This window comes from Leptodactylus fuscus, chromosome 1, assembly GCF_031893055.1.
Source record: "Leptodactylus fuscus isolate aLepFus1 chromosome 1, aLepFus1.hap2, whole genome shotgun sequence".
NCBI lineage: Eukaryota > Metazoa > Chordata > Amphibia > Anura > Leptodactylidae > Leptodactylus > Leptodactylus fuscus.
The window spans coordinates 141,372,713-141,399,818 of record NC_134265.1 but is presented as its reverse complement, the minus strand read 5'-3'; the positions used below and the strand labels follow the sequence as shown (position 1 = coordinate 141,399,818).

The following is a 27,106-nucleotide window of genomic DNA, read 5'->3' as shown; positions in this document are numbered from 1 at the left end:
AAAAATGCAGCAAAGACAAAATGTAAAACATTTCCGCTGTTTTTTCCGTAGCATCATTTTTTGCTGTCTTTCGCTACTGCCTAATACATGTTTTTCCTAAGTGGCTGCTGCAAGGTGAATAAGCTACTGACAGCCACCTTATCCAGCAAATCAGCTGTTTGCTAGTGGTACTGAAGTTTTAGCATATGTAGTGGCATATGTAGTTGTTTATTATATTGTATTACTGATGCTTCTATCGTCTCTAATGGTAAATGGCGCCATCATTATTAACAGTAAGTCCAAGGGAAATTTCTAACTTAAAAAAGAAAAATATCACTAAATATATGTAACCCCCACTGTTAACCTGCCAGACTATAGCAAGTTTTCCTGGGAGGGTGAAAATTGCAATCTTGGGTACAGAAACTATTACAGCAATCCATCTGTGAGTGAAATCCTGCCATAAACATTCTATAAAGGAAAAGAACTGTATTTTTGCAAAATGTTTACTTTACTAAACTAGCAGAGGACTGAATCACCTGACCCATCAGCTAGGAGACAGAGGAAGGAAGTGGGGGGAGCTGGGCAGAAGGAAGAGGAGACTGCTGTTACCTAAGGAAACCACACGGACCCTATAGACTATAGTGAGGTCTGTGTGGTTTCCACTTAATTTCCGCACGAGCAGCACTTTTGTCTCCGCATGATTCGTGCAGAAACTGAGCAGAAACAACATAGACCCCATTATAGTCTATAGGGTCCATTTGGTTTCCTTAGGTAACCGCTTTTTGATGCGTATTGGTTAATGCTTGGGGACCCCCCGAACGAAAACCCGAATGGAGGTGTGAACTGGGCCTAAAATTACATTTTTTCCCCTCTTTCCTGAACTTAGGTTTTCTAAAAATCCCTCCTGGCCAGTGATGGGTGCTTGTGAAAAGTGTTAATTGTTTATTAGAGATGAGCGAACAGTAAAATGTTCGAGATTCAATATTCGTTTTGAGTAGCCCCTCAATATTCGACTACTCGAATCGAATATCGAACCCTATTATAGTCTATGGGCGGAAAATGCTCGTTCCAGGGGTAGGCAACGTTCAATCAAATTATACTTACCAAGTCCATGAGTGAGGGTCGTGCTGGATCCTCCGAGCAGTCTTCTCCTTGCAGCGTCCCCGCAGCGTCTTCCAGCTCTTCATTCACTCTGCCAGGCATCGGGCCGGCGCAGAACCGACTGCGCATGCACGCACTACAAACGGACATGTGCAGTCGGCTCTGCCCAGGCCCGATGCCTGGCAGAGTGAATGAAGAGCCGGAAGACGCCGCGAGGAAGCTGCATGGTGAAGACTTCTAAAGGTAAGAGAAGAACCAGCGTTGATTGGCCGACTGTATAGCATTCGGCCAATCATTGCTGGTTCTGCATCGAACTTTTACATTCGAACAGTGAGTGGTACTCGATTGAGTACGAGTATTTCGAATACTGTAGTATTTGATCGAATACCTACTCAATCGAGTACTACTCGCTTATCTCTATTGTTTATCTTGTACTGCCATTCTGAGAGTTAGCAAAGGTCATAGTGTGAATGAGCGCCTGTGTGTAAGTTGAAGCCTCTAAACTTTGAATGTAACAAATTGTTCTTACATAAATAGTCTCCTATAGCTTAACATTGCCCTAATACAGTCTAAACTAATACAAGTGCTAAACCTGTAACAAAGCCATTTAGTGATTGTTTATTTTGTGCCAAGCTGAAAGTCATTCCTTATAGGGACTTGTGGTCTAGCGTGGTGTGTGGCGTTCATCTTGCACCTTGAGCTGTCCACCATAATCCCTGGAAGAACTACTTGGGGAAGGCTTGCCAGCAGTCAGCCTCTCCGCCATGCAACCGTTTTTTTTTTTTTTTACATGGACACAAAGTTCCGCATGTCCGACTTTGTGTCCGTGCAAAAAAAAACAGTTTCACGATGGAGAGGCTGCATACGGACATCATCGGTTTGCTTTAAAAACCCATTGAAATGAATGGGTTTTTAAATTGACCACCGGCAAGCTGTCCCCAAGCAGTTTTTCCTGGATTTTCGGTGGAATCACAAAAGGCAGACAGTGGTGCTAGTGTGAACACCCCCTAATATTGTCAGGCAATTAATACGGTTTACACCATAAATGCTGCATGTTTTTGTACATTGTTCTTTGCGGTATTATATGCATTGCATCCTTAGGCCCAGTTCACATCTGTGTTCGGTATTCCGTTTGGGGAGTCCGTATTGGGACCCCCCCGAATGGAATACCGAACGCATTGACAAGTGGTAAGCTTATGAAAGCACATGGACCTCATAGACTATAATGGAGTCTGCGTGTTTTCCGTACGGTGTCCGCATGAGTCATGCGGAGAGAAAAGTAGTTCATAAAGTACTTTCCTTTCCAGATGTTCAGTGCAGACATCGCACAGAAAACACACAGACCCCGTTATAGTCTATGGCAGGGGTCGGCAACCCCTGGCATGCATGCCACACTTGGCATATCTCGCTGGCACGACAAGACCTGCAGGAGTTATAAGGCAGCATCCCTTCACTGCTCTCAGGACCTCCCCCTTCTGTGCTTGCCCTGTGTCAACCAATGAGAGGAGAGCCCAGGAGGCGGAGCTAACATTATACAGCACAAGGACCCTGCAAGCTGCTGTCTGTATCCTGCACACAGGAGAGGGGAGCTGCGAGCAAAAGTGAAAGTAAAAAAAGAAAATACCAGGTAGATGCTGGAGTTACTCTGCCTATTAATGTCAGGTATTTGGGTTATTAATTTAGTTTTAGTAACTCCATATGTCTCATATTAATAGCAGTTAACACCATCATGTCCCTCACATTAACCCCTGTGTGCTTCACTGGGAGCATTTTCTTGCAGATTTTGCTGTATTTTTTTGAGCCAAAGCCAAGAATGGCTACAAAAGAAATGGGAAATATTTATCACGTTTTCCCTCAAGTCTGTTGGGCAGAAGCAGTCACTGATTAATACCTTCTATTAGGGCAGAAGAGTTACATTCTGGGCCATGCCAGGAATACGGGCTGCAAATTCTGGACATTTGGGTGACATTAAGTTGTGTCAAGAACCACATAAAAGAGGCCTTCAAACCATATGTGGTTTCATGTGTGAGAAGCAAAGAAAATTGGAAGCAGAGATTATTTAGTGCGACTTAGGGCATTTCCAGTTATTTTTTTTTTTTTTTCAGTTTTCTTTCCAGAAAACTTTTGTAAACCCTTTATAGCTTAAATCATAAAAACTATTGTAATAAAATAATTGAAAATAGTAAATTGGAATAGTAATAATTGTTCCATATAAAATAGCATATGTGATTGCGACAGTCTATAAATATAAAAGCTGTGACAATCTGAATGGGAAGACGCCTAGAGAAAAATTATAATTATTGCCATAAGAAATTAAATGTTAGTCTCTGATTTGATCAGAGAACTAGAAAGACATATTAAATGTGATGCAATTCTAAAGCAGTTCAAGATGTCTTAAGTTTAATTAACAAGTGTATATCAACTTGTGATGCAATACTGATTAATCAGGCACAGATTATGTTCTGTGACATGCAAGACAATGCTTCAGCTATAAACTGCTCATATACCTGTGGAGTGTATGCACTAATGGACTTGTTGTCTAGGACTAGAAAAAAAAGTTCAGTTTTATTAAAGGGGTATTCCCATAACTCTTGTTCTGCAGCCTGCAGGGCTCTGTGCTCTCTTCACTTCCTGGATTTCTCAGCACATTAGTGGGCAAGGTTTCCCTTGCTCTGCTATCTGCTATGTTTGCAGACAGTAATGAGGGACTGGTTGTAAATGCATTACCACAATATAAAGCTGATATGGAAACTGATGTAGCAGATCTGGATTTGAGTCAGCTTGCATTACATACAGAGGTAAAGGACTCCTTATCTCAGCCCTTATCAGCCAAATTCAATTAAACTGGCTGATAAGTGGAAAAGCTGAAAATAGACAGCACAGTAATCCTGGAGCTCTCACCTCCCTACTCCCCTATCTAAGGAGCTCAGCCCCTCCCTCACCCCCTGAGAGCAGGCAGCTACATCACTTGGGAAATGAGCAGATAAGCCCCGTTTCCATAGAAATGCAGTGTCAACAATGAAGTGAATAAATTAAGATAGCGGCCAAACAAACCAGTTTTGATAAAGCAATGTATTTAGGAAAAGTCTTAAATCCACATAAACTTGCAGTATAGATAGGATGCTTTTCATGGGACAACCCCTTTAAGAAATGCTGCCAGTTTTGTCTATGGGCAATATCTGGTATTGAGCTTTATTTATAGTCAGGTGAATGGGGTTGAACTGAAGTGTATGTCATGGACAAGAATGGCACCGTTTCTAGGAAAAAAACCTAACTTTTCTAATCCTGGCCAACCCTTTGTATATTCTGTGACCATCACTACAATCAGAACTCAAATTATTATGGTGATAGCTTCACTGCATATGTTCTGAATTGGGTTTTCATAAAAAAACAATTGACAGAGATCTCATTGGTAACCATATCGCATGTGCAGCCAAGAGGCACACAGACTACTAGACACTGAGCCACTGTGTTGCCCTAGTTTTGCAGTCATGTAACTGCATTGTTACTGTTTTGCTCCTAGTGGTGGAAAAATCTTTTTCTTCTTATATACTACAAATAACAACTTGTTAAAAGAAAAACACCATCATCCAGCTCATCAATAGCGCTCTCTCAGCCAAGAACTGCATCATGTGAGTGTCATGACAATTGGAAGAATACGAAATGAAGTCCATCTATCTATTCAAAAGCCAATAGGTGGACGCCCAGGCAAAATATCCGAGTCAACAAGTCAGCTCATCACAAGGCCTATCAGTTCTGGTGCGAAAAACATGGCAATGGAGGTGACTCGTATGCTTCGTAATAGAGAGATCACAGACATCTATGTCAGACACGCATGTGACACAAGTCTGGAATGGCTGCCTGAAAAAAGGTGAAGAAGCTTCAACTTCAATATCATCATAAAAAGCGTCTTGAGTTTGTAAAAAAGTATGAAAAGTGGACAGTACAACATTGGAAATGGGTGATTTGGAGCAATGAGACAAAATTAAATAGACTGGACTCAAATGGTACAAATAGGTCTTGAAGAAACAAGAGAAAAGGGGGCTAATGGATCAACAAATTGAAGGAACTGTCAAGTTTGTTGGAGGAAGCCTGATGATATGGAGTTGTTTCATAGGCAAAGGTGTTGGATACTTGACCAGAATCGATGGTGATCTCAGTGTTGAGATATACTGTATGTGAGTGTCCTACAAGACAAGTTACTTTGTATATTCAAGTACTATGGGTATGAAAAGGACAATAAGTGTTTCAACAGGATAATGACCTGAAGCATACACTGAGTTTAAAAGTGGTTCAATGACAATGAAGTAGAGGTGTTGGATTGGTCCCCCACAATCCCCAGACTTCAACGCAATTGAACACTTGTGGGTGAAGTCAAAGATAAAGCTGTAGTCGTACCCAAGTGAGTACACCAGTATGCACTAAAATTGGGAGTGAGAGGCATGGGATCAGATATCAGTGAAGAAATAACAAAATAATAAAAATTAAGATTTAGATTTTTAGTGGCACAAAAGTAACACTGCAGTTATATAACAAGAATCTGCTTAACTAATCTTATGCTAAATAGTTGCAAGTCAAATTTATGTATGAGATAGCCAAGATAATGGCTATAAAATGATGGTAGTGTCAAGATCAAAGCTGTAGTGAATGGTGAGATATGAAGGCTGAAAGTCAAAAGTTCTAAACATTGTTACCCTTTTGCTCATCAGTGTACTGTGTGGAGGACTCTCTCTATATGGAATCTTAATTCTGTGGTTTTGCTTTTTTTTCTTTTCTCTTTTAAACTATGGTCGCTTTGTACTTTTGTAGCTTTTCTCAGAATGTAGAAGAGCATTCTTTCTCCATCTCAGAAATTTCCACACCAAGTCTTTTTTTATGCCATAAGGGACCCTTAAGGGATTTCAACCCGAGACAGTATCTACTTGGAGGTTTTATATTCACCACGTTTCCATGGATTTCCTATCAAACTCCAAAATGATACTAATAGGTTAATTAGAGTTCTTTAGAAATTGTCCCTAGTGGACATGTGTATAAAATAAGTAAAGTGTGAGCTCCAGTGGGGAGAAAAGCTAATATGAGTAGAGACACTCTGTACAGCACTTTAATATATCCATATGATTTACAATAGTAAATCTCTAGTCTTGCAGGAGGCCAGACCAGTCTCTCTGTTGTTCTATTTGCTATTAGCTGGTTATTGGCAAGCACATTTTTGTGTTACAAAAATGCTGAATAGGCCTTATGTTGTTGTCATATACAGCATTACTGCTAGTCAGCCAATGCGTTATAAAAAAAAAAAAAAAAAAAAAAAAAAAGAAGTGAACATGTGTGAAACAGAAAAAATAGTCAAGGGCTGTGACCCCGCCACAGAAAAAATCCTGAACCTCTTTACTATTGAAAGGAACAAGTGTTCTTCTTTACTTGTTTCAGATAGAGAAATGTTTCAAAAGACTAAAGTGCCTAGTTGCTAAGAGCTTGCCCAAGAAAAAGGGCTTATAAGGACATCAGTGAATATGCTACAAAGCATACAGTTATGAGAAAAAAAATTACCTCCCTCTCCCTCCTTGGAAGATTTTAAAATAGGTAAGTACAGCCTAAGGGTAACAACAACACACAACATTCCACAATTTCATTACTTTCAGATGGAGCCGAAAAGGAAAAGTCATATGTAAAAACTAAGTCCACCCCATGAATCAATAACTTGTAGAACCTGCTTCCTCAGCAATAACCTGAAGTAGTCATTGTCTGTGTGATTTTATTAGTCTCTCACATTGCTCTTGGGGAGAGTTTGGCCCACTCTTTTTAACAGGGTGGCTTGAGTTCATTGAGGTTTGTAGAAATTTGTTTATGACCTTCTAAGGTCCCACACAACATTTCAATTGGGTTGAGGTCTGGACTTTCACTGGGCCTTTGCATCACATCAAATCTTTTCTTTTTCAGGGGGAGCAGAATATTATAGCCAAACATCTCTACTTTGGTCTTGTCTTTCCAAAGGATGTTGCTCCAGAAGTCTTTTTATTCGTCTACAAGCAACTTTGCAAACTTAACCTGTGCTGCTATGTTATTTATAGAAAAAAAAGAGGCTTTCTCTTGGCAACCCTTCCAAATAAGCTGTTCTTAGTCAGTCTTTTTTTAATTGTACTGTCATGAACTTTAACACATAACATGCTTACTGAGATGTAACTCTTGGGCTATTTGCAATTTTTGTGATTATTATATGGCCCAATCTGGTGGTTATTTTGCTGGGATGGCCACTCCTGGAAAGACTGGCGACTGTTTTGAATGTTCTCCACTTGTTAATGAGATTGTTCACTATAGAATTATGGACTTTAAATGTTAATGACCTAAGAAGCCTTAGACAGAAACGATTGCTTCCTTAAGATCATTGCTGATATCGTTCCTCCCTCGCATTGTGTTCACTTGAATGTTTAGAACCAGTAAACTGACCCAGTTTCTGCTTTTATAGAGGTTGTCACACTTGCTGATGATAAATTTTTTGTTTAGTAATGACATATTGTATTCTTTTCACAAGTTATTGTTCATCTGAGATTCCTTTTACCAACACCCTCTAAGGACCACATTTTTTGTCTTGATACATAAACCATAGAAAAAGAGTATATTTTTCTCATGACCATAGTTTCCATTTTAGTACCTGATTCATTTTACTTGTACTACAATACAATTACAGCAAAACATCCGAAATGCATACAAATCTATATACTATCCATAATATTAAATTGATTATACTTTTTGGAATACTAGATTTATAAATTGTCATCACTACAAACGCGGTATGTGATATAAATCTGTTGAAATGGATAGTCCTAAAAAAGCAACCTCTATAGGGGAATGTGGATGTCATACACACATGGATAAAATTGTTGGTACCCATCGTTTAATGAAAGAAAAACCCACAATGGCCACGGAAATAACTTGAATCTGACAAAAGTAATAATAACCAAATTACATGTTGACAAGCCACAAAGCTTCTGGGAGAATGTCTTATGGACAGATGAAACAAAAATTTTACTTTTTGGCAAGGCACATCAGCTCTATGTTCACAGACCCAAAAATGAAGCATATCTTGAAACATGGAAAAGGCTCTGTTATGTTCTGGTTTACTGTATCTGGCACAAGGTGTCTTGAATGTGTGCAGGGTACAGTGAAATCTCAAGACTATCAAAGGATTCTACAGATAAATGTGCTGCCCAGTGTCAGATTGCTTGGTCTCAGTCTCAAGTCATGGGTCTTGTAACAGGATAATGACCCAAAACACACAGCTAAATTTTTATTTTTAGAAACATTCTGTTGACGCGAAAAGCAATGTCTGACTTTCATTTGTTCATTTTCATGGAATTTTTACTTATTATTATTTTTTTCAGATTCAAGTTATTTTTTTGACCATTGTGGGGTTTTCTTTCATTAAACCAGGGGTACCAATAATTTTGTCCACGTGTGTATATAAAGTCGCACACTCAGGAGCCTCCCTATAAGTCAAAACAAAGAGGTACCCTGCCTGACTATGCCATCCATACACTACACCAGAATGGCCACATTTCTTCTGCAGTGTCTATGGTTGCCAGTAGTTAGCTTCATGGAAGCTACAATCTGAAAGAAGTTGTTACTGATGCAAAATTGCTTCGAACACATAACCCAAACATATGCAGTGGAATGTCTATACAGATAGATACAACTTCCATTCTTAAAAAAAAGTATAATTTACAGTATACTTTTGTGAAGGATCCCCCTTGCAGCCAAGAATGCAAAAATAAGAACTATTTTAACATTGCTTTGTATATTGTCTAAAAGCACATTTATTATGTCATGCAAACTGAACGGAAGTTTATTAATTTCATATGTAATTAATTAAGTTAATTGGGTTTTATGTAAACGTTAGAGCCCATGTTAATTAGCAATGTGTGTATATATGTATATATAGATATAGCTAATATAAATATAAGATAAAATATACATTATATACCTCATCATACATTGTATCTATAGTATATGTAATGATCAACATACTCTATATACAGTTCTATCCCAAGACATATAATATGGTTAAACAGATACTACAGAATAGATGTGAGAATTATTTTTAAATTTCTAAACAAAATTAGAATCTTTAGAACAAAATAAAACAAAAAATAATTTAAAAAGACACAAGTTCAGAAAAGGAAAACATTACCTGCCCATTCTCCCATTGCTTGAAAAAAAGATGGTGGCAATAAACCCCAAAGACGTGGAAACAGGTACTTTGAGAATCCAAAACATTTCAGTATAAGGTGAAGGCATAAAATAAGTCCCAGCACAGTAAAGAACTGCTGAACGACTAGCTCCATGCCAACAGATTCCTGGATAGATGTAGTGCACTGGCTTACTCAGTTACATGCTCCTTAGTTACTTGCAGGAGAAGGGAGAGGTTTGAAATCACATGTATTCCAAGAGTCATGGTTTATATAGTTTCTCCACTCCTCCTATTTAGAGTTTTATTACAAGCTTCATGACTTGCTATAAGGACATGCATAGCAAATATTTGACTTATTATTGCTATGTGTATAGAAAATAATATGTAAATTGGTTTGCACAGTGGCATCATAAAACAATTGAAACATGCGCAATTGTATATATTCAATAAAGATAAGGACGCTCCATGAATAACATTTTTTAATTTGGGCATATTATTATTTATTGTGTAATTTAAAATTTTATGTAAAAATAAAAGGTAATGTAAATGGACAACTTCTACAGCGATACAACATCACAAATATTTTGTGTAGCATCATAAAACTACTGGTGGATCTATATTACCCCAAAATGTATTTAAGCTTACCATATATACTCGAGTATAAGGCGAATTTTTCAGCCCAGTTTTTGTGCTAAAAAAGCCCCCTCAGCTCATACTTGAGTCAGCAAAAAAAAAAAAAAAAAATTAACAAAAAAAAAAAAAAAAAAATTATTTTTTTTGCTGACCAGCTACAATATCAATGTATAGAATCTCCCATAAAATAGTGCAAAAAAAAAAAAAAAAAGATTTAAAAAAAATTAAAAGTTCTAAATCACTCCTTTCCCTAGAATACATACAAAAGCAGAAAATTACTGTGATACACATACACATTAGGTATTCATGTGTCTAAAAGTACCCGGTCTACTGAATATAGGGTATCTTCAGAGCTCCTGTTCCGTCGGGAAGGGGTTAATAGGAGCACTGCAGATACCCTATATTCAGCCAGGCTGAATTCCAAGTGGGGGAAGAAAAAAAAGTCCTCAAGCTCAGGGAAGGGGCAGACAGACAACCAAAACACCCCCCCCCCTTCCCCAGCACCCAGCAACTACTGCACCCAAAAACTTCGACCATTTTAATTTTTAAAATTTTCCAGTAGCTGCTGCATTCCCCCCCCCCCCAGGCTTATACTCGAGTCAATAAGTTTTCCCAGTTTTTTTGTGGTAAAATTAGGGGCCTCGGCTTATATTCGGGTCGGCTTATACTCGAGTGTATACGGTATTCTTGGAGATATATTTATTAAATAAAAATAAAGGTTTAAATAAAATTGAACTCTGCATAAGAGTTTAGCTCACAGCACTGCTCCATATGTACAGTACACCCCTTTCCTATCCCACTGTATTATATATGTTAATTATTGTCTTTATATAGCGACAATATATTCAGCTTGTAATTTTCCTATCAAAGACACAGTGGTCTCATGTAAAAGACCACCGCAAAAAGGCCGATGGACATGTGCAGTCGGCTGCTTCAGCAGCCATTTTGTGGTAGTCTCCTGTAAGAAGAGGAGTGAAGAGGAGGAGGATGCTGGACGGAGCAGAAAAAAGGTGATGCTGGAATGCTGCACTCATAGCACAGAAGGCAACGCCCCCTGTCTGAGCTCAATTAGCAAACGGCGACGCGGACCTTCAAGATAAAGGTAAGTGATGAATATCCTTTATAAAGACTATTCCTACATGATATTAGTTTAAGGGTTAATTCACACGGGGCGCGGGATGGCGTATTTTAGTCCTGATATTGACACGGGATGCCACGTCAGAATAGGGCCAAAATGTGCCTGCCATGACTGTCGCGGCTTCCGACAGTCGCCGATTCCCGCTCCGGAGTAGGCCCAAATGAATGGACCTAGTCCAGAGGGTGCTTCTGTGAGGCGGATGCTGGGGCTGAATCAGCCGCGGGATCCACCTGAAGAAAGAGCAGCTCGCTTCTTTTTTCCGTAAGCGGGAACATACTGTTCACGGAAAAAAGTAAGCTAGCAGTCTACATAGACCTCTATTGTGAGGGGGCGGATTCTGACGTGGATTCAGCGCCAAAATCCACCCCTCTTGCCCCGTGTGAACGAGCCCTAACACACTTATTTTAATTATAGAATCCCTTTAACCAGTCCTCCCCTAACAGGTGATAATCCTGATGACTGGAAAATGGCTAATACCAATCCATAAAAAGGAACTATAGCAGAGAAGAAGCTGGTAACATCTGTAGAAGTAAAAAGAAAGGAAACCCAAAGCAGCATGGCTTTATTGAGGGCAAATCAAGAGCACTAATGCCATTGATCAAAGTAGATTTTTTTAAAATTTATTTAGCTTACTTATATAGCACCATCATATTCCAGAGTGCTTTACAGATATTCTCAACATATAGGGCTCGCAATCTAAATTTCCTATCAGTATGTCATGGAGTGTGGGAGGAAACAAGAGTACACCCCCGCAACAGTGGTGAACCTAGCCTCTCCGCTGCCTGAGGCGGAGGATCAAAAGACACCCCCAATCCCTGGTATTGAGTCCCGGGCGTGGGGGGGGTTGTTCATCTTTTGATCGTCTGCCTCAGGCAGCAAGGGGGTTGGGGGTGCAGGCGGTAACATTACAATAACTACAATGCAGTAATATTTTGTGCAGTAAGTGCTAGCTCACATGGGGCTATGGAGGCTGATTTTGATGGCGGATTTCGCCTCAAAATCCGCCTACATACAGTGGTAGGTCTATGTATGGTCTGCTAGTTTTTTTTTTTGTCTGCTATGAAAAAAAAAAAAAAAAGCGACATGACCTTTCTTCAGGCATTTTCCGCATGAGGAAAGGCAATAGAAGTGAATGGGAGGCGGAAAACACCTAGCTTTTTTTTTTTTGCAAAAAAAAAGCGACCAAAACTGCGAGGCTTCTTTTTGCGACCATTCACTTTAGGGGAGGGGAAAACCGCCTAGCGTTTTTTGAAGCGGTTTTTAACAAAAACCGCTCCAAAAACCGCGGCAAGGTCCAAAAACCACTTCCTAATTAGGAAGCGTTTTTTTTTCCGGAACAAAATAAGCGACACGTAATTTACATGTGAACTAGCCCTAATACTCACAGGAGACGTCTTCCCACATTTCCCGTCTCTTCCCTTTGGACCGCCATGACCACTTCTTCCAGCTGTGACTTGACTCTGTAAAGTTTGCAACACAAACATCTTTGACTCCTCAATTCTCCACGCACCCAACCCCCATATATAATGTCCCACAGCAGCCCCAGCAGCCTATATTATGCCCCACAGTGGTACAATAGACTGTGGGGAATAATAGATGTTACGGGGGGGGGGGGGGCGCTGTGGAGCATAATAGAGGTTACAGGGGCCACAGTGGACCCTTCAAGCTCTATTATGAACCACAGTTGCCCACCCAACTTATTATGCCCCACAGTTGCACACCCATAAACTATTATTAAAGATGACCTTTCATGAGTTGGGGCACATGCTGTTTTATATACCGCTGGAAAGTCGACAGTGGGGCTTTCACAATCTGTGCCCCAGGTGAAGAGCTATCGTGCCAGTACCATAGCTCTTCACCATCAGAAGGGCGTTCCTGACAGTCAGTCAGGAACACCCTTCTTCACAGCAGCGTCCATAGCGCTGTACTGTGAGACCGGGGAGGAACACCCCCTCCCCTCCTGATAGTGCTCATCCACAGACTAGTACTGGGGGAGGCGTTCTTCCCTAGTCTCACAGTACAGCGCTATAGATGCTGCTGTGAAGAAGGGTGTTCCTGAAAACTGTAATTCCTGGGCAACCCCTTTAAAGGGGCTCTATCATTTGAATAACATGTTTTTTGATATTCATATGCCTGAATAGCCTTTAAAAAGGCTATTCAGGTGCTGCTATTCTTTTTTTTTTTTTTTAAAGGACTCCCCCCCCACACACACACACCGTTTTTATCACATACTGGTAAAAACGATAGGTAAATGAGCCTGTCTGTTTATCCTGGGCGTTCCTCCAAGCCTCCGTTCACCCCCGCTGCAATTTGGCTGTGGCGGAAACGCTGTAGGAAAAATCGCGGCTTTTTACAGTACTTGTAAAGTGGATGGGATTCATGTGAATCCGATGCTCACTTTGGGGAAAAAATTGCAGTGCGGACACACCACTGTTGTTCCTGCAGCGTGCCCGTGGGGCCTTAGCCTAAAAGGGTTTTCCAGCTTCCAAAAATGATCTGCACATACAACCACCACATCAGTGCTAAATACTCGCTATTCTCTTGTGCAGCCTTTGCTTGGTTTTATTTCACTTACTGCTCCTTGTATCAGTTATTTACATGCAGCGAATCTGTGGACAAACTACAATTCCCATGATTCATCCTGACCCCCTCCTACCCCTTATGAGCAGCAAACAAAGAGAGTGAGATCAGGCAGATGAATCATGGGAAATGTAGTTTATCCACAGATTCAATACAGGTAAATAACAATGACACAAGGAGCAGGATGTAAAATAGAGCCAAGAAAAAGGCTGCACAAGTAAGTATTTAGCACTGCTGTGTATTTGCAGATGATATTTGAAATGTGGATAACCCCTTTAAACTTTTTCTTGTAGTATTATAATAAGCTGAAGACCATCTGTACAGACCTGGTTTTTGGTCATTATTTTGTTACTGAATGTTGATGTTGGTATAATTGGTCTTTATATACTGTAGCTGTGGAGTATAGGTCGACAAACTATGAATTGGGGCCCACCATCAGGGACCCGGGAAGTGTGTTTGAGAGCGCAGGTTAGCGGTTATTAGTCACCACTACCCTATAACCTGTCCCTACAATTACATTACTGCTCTCCACAGACTATTTATTGTATTCTGGGGGTGTTTTATTAGAGGGATGTAGGGTTTACTTATGTTTTGTTATATGGCTGCACATTCATAGCGGTCTGATTGTTTAGCTGCATTGGTGCAGAATTTTTATTACCCTATGTCAATTGGTAGCTGAGATTTACCCTTACTCGGCTGGGTACACCCTCTGATCATCATTTACTTAATTATTGATAGGGAGTAGTGTGTAACACCTTTATCCACACAGTCACATTTTCATTGCACTTTTTAGTGCTTTGGATATTGTTTCTTAGTTGGATACTTATAGGGTCATTTCATATTTGAGGGGCTAGGGTCTTGATGCCTATTGTATCCTATATCCAGGTCCCCATGTCACCAACAATATAGGTGATATCAGATAGTTATTGGGAACTCTGGCTTCCCTTTGGTTTCTTTCTTTGGTTGACGTTATTTGGGTTTTATTTTTATTTTTGTATTAATAAAAGTTATATTTCAACATTTTTGTCCTCATCTGTGATTCATGGAGTATACTTGCCCATTACTGAAAACACTGACGCTAGGTTCACACCTGCGTTCATCTGTCCGTTCTGAGCTTTCCGTCTTCTGCATGCCAGAAGACGGAAAGCACAGACCGGGTCCGGCCGTGAGCGGCGGTGAGCGTTTTAGGCTCTCCGCCGCGAAACTGGATTTTTTAATCCGGACACAGAGTACTACATGTCCGACTCTGTGTCCAGATTATAAAACCCGGTTTCGCGGCGGAGAGCCTAAAACGCTCACCGCCGCTCACGGCCGGACATCTTTCTCACCCATTCAAATGAATGGGTGAGAAAGCCTCCTGCAGGTTTCCGTCTCCTGCTCTGTTTTATGCAGGAAACGGAAACCTGAACTACGGAGTGCACAACGCAGATGTGAACGAGCCCTTAGTCTGCCTTTGACTGTGTAGATCATTCTTTCATCTTTATTGTTTTATTACAAGCTTTTATGTCTTGCTATAAAGATATGCATAGCAAATATTTGAGTTACTATTGCTATGTGTATAAAAGATAAAAAGTAAATTGGTGTGCACAATGGCATCATATAACAATTAAAACACGTGCAACTGTTGTATAAATTCAATTAATTAAATAAAATGTATAAAATTCTCTTATTTGGAAATATTAACATTTACTGCACTTTTAATTCAAATGCTATGTAAAAATAAAGCTGATATAAATGGACAACTTTTAGTCTACATATTATTTTATATAGCAACATGAAACTAGTGGTCACTTTAAGTTACCCCAAAATGTATTTAAGCCTATTTGTCTTGTATCATGATAATAAGCTGAAGACTACCTGCTGCCGGTTACTGCATGTTGATGCTGGTATTATCTTCATGTAGTGGTAAAGTATACTTGTCCAATACTGAAAACACAGACCTATTTTTATCCACCACCTTCTTAGATTATAATCCTTGATCCACAATTGGTTCTGCTAGGCTTGATGTACCAATAATAATATTGCAGTAATGTTGAAAGCTGCATGGAAGTCACTTCAGGTACCTACATAATACTGTATCACATAATGACATATGTCATTGGTCATCTGATCAATCAGAAGTTTCTACATGAAGTGACCATATATGGTTCCTATTATAGACCACATATAGACAGTATGGTAAATAATACAGGCAGTATCTGACAACCAGGAAAAAAAGGTATGGAGAACAGGGGTCTAAGGGATAAATGCATGGTAGGAGGCTTTCAACTGAAAGGTGCAAATGTCCTGGATATAAAATGGTAAGTTTCAGATGAATGACAGCGAAGTGTGTGATAGATTTGTAAAAGGAGAACAAAACAACAGCAATAGTGACAATAAACATGGCTTTCACAACTGCAGCCATTCTATAAGTTTGTGTATATAGGATGTATGTACAATAGGCGACTCTTAATTTGTGGTAAGTCTAAACCTTATCACAGTCCTAATGTGTGTTTCTGTGCGGTTCTCAGGACACCATAAGTAAGCATGACATAATGGGGAAACTGATTGGTGGGAATGCGACGTTCTTAGGCCCTTCTGGGATGTCGTGTTTGCCCTGTATGCTAAGGTGGTGGTCTGTCATGGTGACTCCCCAATTGGCCCTTCACTCAGTTATTCCTGGCAGGATTTCTGAGGTAAAGAAAGATCTCCTGCGACACTTCTTCACGGCTGCCAGAACTGTCATTCCCAGGCATTGGTGGACCACTGTTGCTCTCTCTGTGGTGGGATTTTTACAGGAGCTTCTTCTAAGGGCTCGTTCACACTAGGGGCGATGAGGTGGATTTTGGCACGGAGAGTGACGCGCCTGCCACGACCGTCGCGGTTGTGGATTCCCCCTCCGGAGTCGGCTGAAATGAATGGGCCGACTCCAGAGATTGCTGCCTCCAGGCTGATGCCACTAGGGGCAACATGCCATTAGCAGAAAAAATAACGCTAGTGGTATGGAGGCGGATTTTGAGGCGAAATCCGCTGTCACAATCCGCCTCCTTGCCCCTGTGTGAAGTAGCCCTAATAATCAGAATGGAGACCCTGGTGGCAGAGAATTCCCCTGTCCCCTCTGGTGGCCTTGGGTGGTGTTCCAGGAATCGACCAAATTCTCCCGAATTCTCTTTTTTCTCCTGATTACCTCTAATCCCTTTTTCTTCCCTACCATGAGGGAGGCTGCTGGCTGCTCTTCCCTCTGATTTCCCCCCTTTTTCCTTCTCCAGTATGTGTTTTCCTGACTGTGTTTTCCCCTTGTCTAATTGTCTGCCCCCTCAGTTACTTGTTAATGTTGTTCTCCTGCCCATTATTCCTGGGCCTTCTGCCCTCTCTTATCAACCTCCAGTTTATGCTGGTTTGCAAATGTTATCTTTGTTTGAGTATCGAGCACTTTGTTTCCCTGTCGTCCTCAACAGCGGCACAATGTGGGGTATTTCTGCCCCTGTGTGCTGGTAGGACAGGCGGATATTTAATTAGCCAATCAAATGCGTGGCAGGTCCTATAAGAGGGCACAAGAACCTCCCCTCTGCGTGTTTTTTTCTGTCCTGTGTGGACAGAGGACAGGTGGGAGGACTTGTGTCCTCTTTGAGAAGCTCAGCAGGATCACTCACCTCCTGAGCGGTTGTTTTCTTCTTGTCACCTTCTGTGCCCTGCGGGGAGAAGGTGCTTGTTAGCCATGTGTGGCTACCCCCCTCTATCCCCCCTGCCCCCCCTCTCCTCCGCTTCCCCTGCTCCTTGTGACTTACCTGACATTTTGGTGAGAGTCCGGGGACTCCGCATGCCGCCTCTGGTGGCCGCGCGGACTGCCGGCGGGTGGAACCACACTGTTGTGTATCCTGTTCCCCGCCGACCGCTGTAAGCGCGCACTTCCGGTTTCGCCGGAAGTATCATAGCGCCATGGCAACGGCCTGGCGCTGGCGGCCGCTCACTCAGGGAAGATTCAGGCCTTATTAAAGGCCGGAAAAGACGGGGAGATGTGGGGGTAAGTGCCCGTGTTAAGGGCCTCTTGGTGGGGGGGAATGTATATCTTTGCAGACTCCTGATTACAGGGTTAGTTGTCTGGGCAGGTTGCCTCACCTGCTTTGATTGTGGCTCCGCCCACTTCCAGCCGGCCAGAATTAAGAGGCTGGCTGGCCTGGTGTCAGAGACCTTCCTGCAGTATCTGCTGAAGGCGTGCGATTCATTGATCTTGAACTCTTTTCCAGTTTGCAAACTTTATTGGGAACCGGCTGTGATGGCCGAGTGGTTAAGGTTTTGGACTCGAAATCCAATGGGGTCTCCCCGCACAGGTTCAGATCCTGTTCACAGCGCCAGCCCGGCTAGCTCAGTCGGTAGAGCATGAGACTCTTAATCTCAAGGTCGTGGGTTCGAGTCGCACGTTGGGCGCCAAGTCACCTCTCTGTCCGGTCTACAGGACCTGGTAAGATTTACCCTTTTTTTTTAAAAGCTGGTATGATGTCATGGTGACAGTGTTGCATGGTCTGTTATCTCTCTCTGTAGGATATGTCATCCACTACTACCCCTCCTGGGGATGGTAGGAGGAAAACCTCTTCCAAGAGGAAACATCTTTCCTGCTTCGATTGCGACACACCGCTCCCTGATGGTAGGTAGCGGCTTGAAAGGTTGTGCCCTGCGGGGTACTACTGGTCCTATAACTTGCCTATTTTCAGGCTATGAGTGGGCCCATTGTCGCGGGTGCAGAGGTCCTCCACCTGTGGAGCCCTCTCCCAGAGATATGATGCATGGGTCAAGGAGATGGTGAGTTTGGGCATCGCTTGGGTAAATAGTTTTTCCCTTGCTTGTACTCTCCTTTTTGTTTTGCAGGATGATTCCCTCAAAGGGATCCATTGCACCTTGTCTCAGCTCACCAGGAGACCATGCTCTGAGCTCCGTTCCTCGTCTCTCCCCCCCCCCCCTTGTAACACCTGCGGGTGGCAGAGGATGATTCCTCCGAGGACGACTCAGTTATTCCAGCAGAACTGCGTTCCATTATGAACAAACGGGCAGGCTGCTGAAGTCCATCCGGTCTACAGTGGGCCGAGATGTTGACGGGGAAGCCTCCACGTCTGCCTCTGGGGGACATATTGCCTTCCATGCGGACGCCACGCTGACCGACCTTATGGTGCAGCAGTGGAAACAGCCAGAGAAAGGACATTCGCTTTCCAGGATCTTCAAGAGTTTGTTTCCTATTAACACTACCCAGTGGGATTCCTGGGGGCCTCCCCCGAAGGTGGATTTGGCCGTAGCAAAGCTGTCCCGCAGAACCCTGGTGCCCTTGGAAGATGGTTCAAATCTTCAGGACCTTCTGGATCGTAGGGCGGACTCCGTTCTGAAGAAGGTCTACTCAGCTTCCTCCGCGCAAGCCTCTGTGGCCATAGCCTCCTCTATGGTTGGTGACTTTTTGCGCAACCGCTTAGCCGCCTTGGAGTGGGATATAGACTTGGGCGTAGACAGAGATGAGATTCTGGCCTCTATGAAAAGAGTTCATAGGGCTGCAGATTATTTGGCGGAATCCTCCTGCCATCAATTTAAAATCTCCGCCAAATCTATGGCGTTGTCTACTGCGGCCCGTAGACCCCTTTGGCTAAAGCCTTGGCGGGCAGATTTTGCCTCTAAAGCAGCACTCTGTGCTCTCCCCTTTGAGCCGGGAAGGGTGTCTGGCAAAAGCTTAGACGCCATTATGGAGGGATTAGCTGAAGGTAGGGGAAGGTCCCTACCTCAAGCATCCAGGGGCAGACGTGCTCCCCCTAGAGGCAGAGGTTCTTCCTCTAATTATAGACGCCCTTCCCAACAACGGCGTTTTAGATATCGCCCTATGGGAGCTGGTCGTGGCGCTTCCAAGGAGGACACCAAGAGGAAGCCTGAGTTTTGACATGGGGCAGCTCCCTGTGGCCCCCCTTCCTGTGGGAGGACGTCTTTCCTCCTTTTCCAGAGCATGGTTCACCCATGTCCAAGACCCATGGGTGTTGAAGATCATACAACACGGGTATCACATCGACTTTCATCTTCCACCTCCAGATCGGTTCGTTTCCACCCAAACTCTTCCACCTTCTCAGCAGGCCAGTCTAGAAGCCTTGGTTGCCGAATATGTTACCAAGGGCGCCCTGGAGAAGGTACCAGCCTCAGACCTCGGTCTGGGAGTCTACTCCCCCGTCTTTCTGGTCCCCAAGTTCACCGGGGGCTGGAGGATGATAATAGATCTGAGGTACCTCAATCGGTTTATCAGGAAGAGGTCATTTCGAATGGAAACCGTGGATTCCGTGGCTGTGTTTCTTCAGCCAGGAGAGGTGATGGTTACCCTCGATTTGAAGGACACCTATCTACATGTCCCCATTGCTCATTTCCACAGGAAGTTCCTCAGGATTGCCGTCGCTATGGCCGGCCACAGGGAGCACTATCAATTCACAGCTCTGCCATTCGGCACATCCGCCCCACTGGTATTCACCAAGGTGATTTCTCCGGTCGCCGCGGCCCTCAGACTTCAGGGTCTTTTCATCGTCCCTTATCTAGACGACTGGCTACTGAAAGCTCAGTCTCCTGCTGCCCTCCTCCAGCAGCTCAACCTTGCCATCAACTTCCTACAGGAGTTAGGATTATCAATTGGGAGAAGTCCGAAATCGTTCCATCCACCTGAAGAAAATTCCTCGGATTTATAGTGGATTCAGAAGCGATGCAGATCTTCCTCTCCAGTCCAAGGAAGGAAAGAATCCAAGCCAGTGCACGATTCCTATTGCGCACTCGGCAGGTAACCATCCGGACCGCCATGAGAGTCCTGGGCCTGATGTCATCCTCGGCCAGGGCGGTGCCTTGGACTTTATGGCATTTGCGTCCCCTGCAGATGGAAGTGTTGAGAACCTGGAACAGGTCTCCACGGGGATTGCACAAGAAGATCTGCCTTTCTCCCGCTACCCGTCTTTCCCTCAGATGGTGGATACACCTGAAAGACGGAAGGTCCACGGTCCCGACAGTGTGGACCCTGTTGACAACAGATGCATCCCAGTGGGGATGGGGAGCCCATTGTCAAGACAAAACTGTACAAGGACGATGGAGATGTCCGGAGCTGGGGTCATCCAATCTCAAGGAACTCAGAGCAGTGTACCTGGCCCTAGTACACTTTGCCCCAGAATTGAAAGGCAAGTCTGTCAAAAACCGGTCAGACAATATGACGGTGGTAGTCTATATAAACAAACAAGGGGGCACCAGGTCACCAACCTTGCTGAGAGAGACGAATCTCATATTTGCCTAGGCGGAGAAGAATCTGGTCCAGTTATCCGCTGTTCACATAAAGGGCTCCCTGAACATAGTAGCGGATCAGCTGAGTCAGGGTATTACCGTATCAGGAGAATGGTCTCTCAATCCAGACGTATTTCAACAGATCGTCCAGAGATGGGGTCTCCCGGAGGTCGATCTTATGGCTACCCGACTCAACGCCAAGGTGGGGACCTTCTGCTCTCTGTACCAGGAGGACAATCCCTTGGCGGTGGATGCCCTGTCCATCCCATGGAGGTTCAGGCTGTTTTACATATTCCCTCCAATTCCAATCATACCGAAGGTATTGATAAAAATAAGACAGGACCAAGCCTCGGGAATAGCCATAATCCCGTTCTGGCCAAAAAGGGCTTGGTTTGCTCAGCTCATACAAATGAGTCAGGGCATATATTGGAGGCTTCCCCCACTCCCAGACCTGGTAACCCAAGGAGAGCTGAGATGCCAGGATCTGAGGAGACTCAACCTGACAGCCTGGAGGTTGACCAGTCCCTATTGAGAAATAGAGGACTGTCACAAGCCGTCTTGAAGACCCTATCCAGCGCCAGAGCAGATTCGACTAACAGGAACTACCGTCGAATAGGTAACATCTTTAATGCCTGGTGTCTGCAGCATCAAGTGGACTCCACCGATCCCCCTACGGAGGCGATCCTGGACTTCCTTCAAGACAGACTAGACAGAGGTCTTGCTGCGGCCACACTCAAGGTACACGTAGCGGCCCTGTCCGCCTATCTGGGGAGGCGTTTGTCTCAGGATCCTTTAGTGAGCACCTTTATTAAAGGGGCAACTAGGCTGAGACCGGTGGTAAACACCCCTGTCCACCAATGGGACCTTATTCCGGTCCTGAACGCCCTATGTGGCCAGCCATTTGAACCTCTGGAAGAGGTCTCCCTCAAGTCGCTAACCGGCAAAATGGCGCTGCTATTGGCAGTCACACCTGCCAAACGCGTTAGTGAACTACAAGCTTTGTCCGCTGAGGAGCCATATACCACCTTTTTCTCTGACCATGTACAGCTTAGGTTCCTCCCTGGGTTTCGTCCCAAGGTGCCATCTGCTGTAAACAGGAACCAACTGATTTCCCTTCCAGTATTTTTTCCGTTCCCTTCTTCTGCTGAAGAAGAAAGATGGCACAAGCTGGATGTGGTTAGATGCCTGCAGATCTACTTGCAGCGCACTCGCCCCTTTAGGTGGACTGAAAACCTGTTGGTCAGCTACACGGGGAAAAACAAGGGCGCCAAAGCCGCCAAAGCTACAATATCCCGGTGGGTTACCGAGACTATTAGAGTCGCCTATACCGCCCAAGGGCTGTCGGCTCCATCTTTCCTTCATGCCCATTCAACCAGGGCAGTGTCCACTTCACGGGCAGAAAGAAGTGCTTTGTCTGTGGACCAAATATATGCAGCTGCCTCTTGGGCATCTGAATCCACCTTCATTCGGCATTACCGCCTGAAGGACCAAGTGGCAGATTCCACTGCCTTTGCCCAGACCAGTTTAAGTTCGGTCATGGGTTTGTCCCACCCATCTTGGGGACCTGCTTGCTATATCCCCACATTGTGCCGCTGTTGAGGACGACAGGGAACGAGTGATTATGAAGATAATCTTGTTTCCCTTAGTCCTAACAGCGGCACAAGATTTCCCACCCTGGGAATCATATCTTATGTATAAAACTGTATATAAATGTAATGGAGGTACTTTTGTATTTACACGCAGAGGGGAGGTTCTTGTGCCCTCTTATAGGGCCTGCCACGCATTTGATTGGCTAATTAAATATCCGCCTGTCCTACCAGCACACAGGGGCAGAAATACCCCACATTGTGCCGCTGTTAGGACTAAGGGAAACAAGATTATCTTCATAATCACTCGTTATGTTTCCGAGGCCTTGATTTATGCTTTTCCTTCCCTGTTATATATAAAAATTTTCAAATAAAAATTCATTAAACATAATGTGGAAACTGAACAAGGGCAACCATTGTGCAGGTACTAATGTGCAAACAAGAAGATAAAGTATGAAGATGAGGAAATGTACTCTGTTGAACCATGTGAATAACAAGCCATCTACAGGATAGTAAGATATAAGATAAGAAGATAAGAAGATAATCCTTTAATAGTCCCACCATGGGGAAATTCAGTGTGTTACAGCAACATGGATAATGCATGTAATATATTTGGAGAAAGAACACATACAAGCTCATAGCACATAGAAAAGATACTAGGAGTCATAGCAATTAGGAAGCAAAACAAAGGCAGCCTAAACCTATACATGACCTAAACACATGATAGCATGTTATATACAGTATATTTTGAATATACAATGCTTTCAGTTATATAGGATTTATTGCAAAGCTTATTGCAAAACTTGTTATACTAAACCCATGCCACCGTGCTGACCATTCTTGTTGAGACTATATGATCTGTGACCACTGGTGGATAAATAGCAGCCAAGGGGCCCCCTGTAATACTGCGGTGCTCTTAATGAAATGTAATGTTGGTAATTGGTAAGTTGATGAACTTCAGGTTTTATATACCGCTTTCCATATGATTTGCTCTCCTTGAAGTCCGTGTCCTCTACTCTCAGCAGTCTTTAGGCGCCGCCCCCTGAGTGGCTGGCTGCCTGATACAGAAGCTCCAAGCTGGGAGCAAACTTTCTTTCCTTTTTCACTCTTTTTCTCTGTATCTTCAAGAATCCTGTAACTAAGCAAACTAGCACTATGAATTAGCAACTATAAATTGAATGGAAGACCCTGTGGAGTATTTTGTTCCTTTTGTATCTATTGTTAAAGCATGGACAATGACTCAAGACCTGGAGTTGCACATGTGTCTGTTACCATCCCCCCAGGAGCTAACATGGACAGCATGGACACCATGCGGCATGGAGGAGAAACCTACATGGAAGTGTGGACTTCTTCTTTCAAGGAGATGATTTTTGGAGTCTATTGCTGATGTGTGAAGATGCTACAGCTGACTGGTATTTCTTTCTTTTACTGTGGACACGTGGGAAGAGAGCAGCACACTGTCTACCCGGATGGCTTTGGACTTCTCTGGGCAGTAGAACACAGTGGTAAGAAGAAAGGAAGAGGAGGGCTTGTGATGAAGGATATTTGGGGCATTTTTTTTGTGGTTAATGGACAATAGTGCTGATGCAAGATACCGAACTATCAGCTGTGAGCAGGAGATCTCACCACCTACCAAAGGAACTGCCACATGTTATTACCGATAGCTGCATATGTCCCCCACCTCTGCAAAAAACATTTCTGCCTGTTATAGCTACATGCTGTGACCCCCTCCTCATGTCGTCCAACCACGGTCGGGCTGTATTATTAACATCACTTCACACAGAGAACTAAATGATCCTGCAGTTTGTCTGTGTTTCTTTCTTTTTTAGTTGTTATTATTCCTAGGATTTCTCTATCTGCCATGAGCTTGTATGTGTTTTCCTCTCTTGTTATATACTACTGTACCATCTATGAAACTGTATCACTGAAATTTCCCCATTGTGGGACTATTAAAGGATTATCTTATCTTATCATATTCTTCTCTTACTGCAGCCACTGTATACAGTATTCCCAGTGCACTGTTCTCCCCAAATCACTGGTGTAGTATCTTGAGTTGACTATAATATGTCTTCAGACCTAATAGTCCTAATTTAAAATCAAGTTTTGGCCTTTTTTTATTTTAAGTGTGGGCACTAAGTTTTCTTATCTTGTCTGTACAACTGCTAGTCTGGAATACTGTGTACAGTTTGCTGAACTCCTCACCTACACATAGACATACTATAGATAACATGCAAATACTGTTCAAATACGGGTTTAAAAATTTCCAAGAGAAGATGGCACTGAATAGAAATGAAGTACAAATAGGGGAGTACATTTATTCAGCAATTCAAGTGAATAAGAAATCAAAGTATTTTGGGAAATGATAATTATGCAACATTTTTACTGATCATGTGACAAATTCAATGAACATTTCCAGGGTCGGACTGGGATGTCTAGGGCCCACCAGTGGAATTGTTTCTAGGGGCCCACCGCCAGGACCCTGCAGATCAGCGGTACCGAGACAGGGCGGTTAAAGGTAATAACATGTTGGGAGCCATGCTACTCACGCACTATACCATGTGCACTACATATACCTATTGCTACAGCCTGTATGGCAAGTGAACAGCATGGCTCCTAGAAATGTTACCATTACCCGTAGCTGAAGTGTCCTGGAAAAGCTGATCTGCAGAGGTCCTGGCTGTTGTATCATCGCAGATGTAATATTGATGGACTATCCTAAGGACAGACCATCAATATTAGAAAGATGGATAAATCCTTTAAAGTGGTTGTCCAGGAATTGGAGCAACTCATGTGCTGGGAGGGAGGTGTAAAATAAAAAACAAATAAATAAAAAAAGAATACTCACCTGTCCCTGGTGCTCCGTTGTCTGCCGGTAGTGTCCATTCAGTCTCGTACTGGCACTACTTGCTGGGAGCCCTGCACCTCATGTGATTGCTGAGACCAATTAGGTACAGGAACTCCAGAAATGAGGCCATGAGACCAAACACAGGCGGGGACAACAGGGTGCTGGGGACAGGTGAGAAAGCTCTTTTTTTAAAAAAAAAATATATATATATATTTTTACACCTCCCTGGCGGCCACCACAGTGATCACTCCAGTTTATAGACAACCTGTTTTAAGGGGTTGTCTGGGCCAAATATTTTATGGCCACTTCACTGGTCCCCCATAATGTATGGGATACAATGATGGGGCCATTATACTGTGTGGGAGCAGTGATGGGGCTAACATATTGTGCAGAAGGGGGATGTTAAAATGTGTGGGGCATATTAAAGGGGTTTCCAGGGTTAAACTTTTTTTATGGCCTATACTCTGGATAAACCATAAATACCTCAAACCCCACATTGCAGAAACACAACGTCTTTGGCTACTACAGAAAAAACCAGCAAAGTGAATGAAATATAATCAAATTTACCTCATCTGCACACTGCAGGAAAAAAGATGTGGAACAGCCACAAACTCTGAAATGTGAGTGCTTCTAAAAACATGGCCGGTTACTTTCAGCTGCGCAATTGGGAGAAAGTGTGGGGAAAAAAAACACTGTGGAAAAAATACATTGAGATTCGCCGCTATTTTTTTCCACAGCTATTTTTTTTAGCCGCGTCTCACTGTTGGGCCTCATCCTTATTATCTCAATAGACTGAGCATTATACTATAAGGCTGAGTTCACACAGAGTTTTCTGGTCAGGAATTTGGTTCTATTGGGTTAGAGTTCTATTGGGAAGCTTTTTTGGAGGATGATTTTGAGGTGGATTCCTGACCAAACAACTCTGTGTGAACTCAGCCTTAGGGCTCGTTCACATCTGCACCTGGTCTCCGTTCTGCAGGTTTCCATTTCCTGCACAAAACAGAGGCAGGAGACAGAAACCTGCAGGAGGCTCTCTCACCCATTCATTTGAATGGGTGAGAAAGATGTCCGGCTGTGAGCGGCGGTGAGCGTTTTATGCTCTCCGCCATTAAACCGATTTTTTAAAATCAGACACAGAGTCGAACACGCAGTACTCTGTGTCCGATTTAAAAAAAAAACGGTTTTGCGGCGGAGAGCATAAAACGCACACCGCCGCACCCGGTCTGACAGCTTTCTGTCTTCTACATGCAGAAGACGGAAAGCTGAGAACGGACTGCTGAACGCTAGTGTGAACCTAGCGTCAGCCTAAAGCCCCATGTAGCAAGACAAAGCAAAAAGCGCTGCGGGAAAAGCCCCGGCGGCAACACATCAGTTTTTCCTGCAGTGCTTATTGCAGAAACTCCGCAGAGGTTTCCTCTGAGGACTTTGTTTCCTTTAGGGTAAGTTCACGCGAGGATTTTTGGTCAGGATTTTGAGGCCGTATCTGCCTCAAAATCCTGACCAAAAAGACGGCTCCCATTGAAATCAATGGGAGCCGGTCAGTTCTTTTTTTTCCGGGAGCCGGTTTGTTCCAACTCCCAGAAAAAGAAGCATGGTGCTCATTCTTCAGGTCGTTTCGCCTCGCGATTCAGCCTGAAGACACTCTCCCTTCCATCTAGGCCCATTTATTGGGCCTAATCTGGAGCAGAGTGCGTGACTGGATGCCGGTGCAGTGCACCAGCATTCAGTCGCGGCTACCCAATTTTTGGTCCGGAACCTGGGGCGGCCTCCGCCTCAGGTTCCGGACCAAAAAACCCCGTGTGAAC

The 27,106-nt window shown here is 43.4% G+C and overlaps 1 protein-coding gene and 1 non-coding gene across 2 annotated transcripts in view; one reads left to right on the top strand and one right to left on the bottom strand.

The window, feature by feature from the left end:
• The window catches only part of HSD17B3 (hydroxysteroid 17-beta dehydrogenase 3), a 60,524-nt gene extending 51,105 nt beyond the window's left edge, over window positions 1-9,419 (bottom strand). Inside the window, exon 1 of the mRNA XM_075263426.1 lies at window positions 9,266-9,419. Within this exon, the coding sequence (XP_075119527.1) occupies window positions 9,266-9,419 (154 nt within the window). The remainder of the gene's footprint in view (window positions 1-9,265) is intronic.
• An 8,446-nt stretch (window positions 9,420-17,865) lies between these two features.
• Window positions 17,866-17,947, top strand: TRNAS-CGA (transfer RNA serine (anticodon CGA)). The gene has a single exon. It is a non-coding gene; the product is annotated as a tRNA-Ser (tRNA).
• The last annotated feature ends 9,159 nt before the right edge of the window (window positions 17,948-27,106 follow it).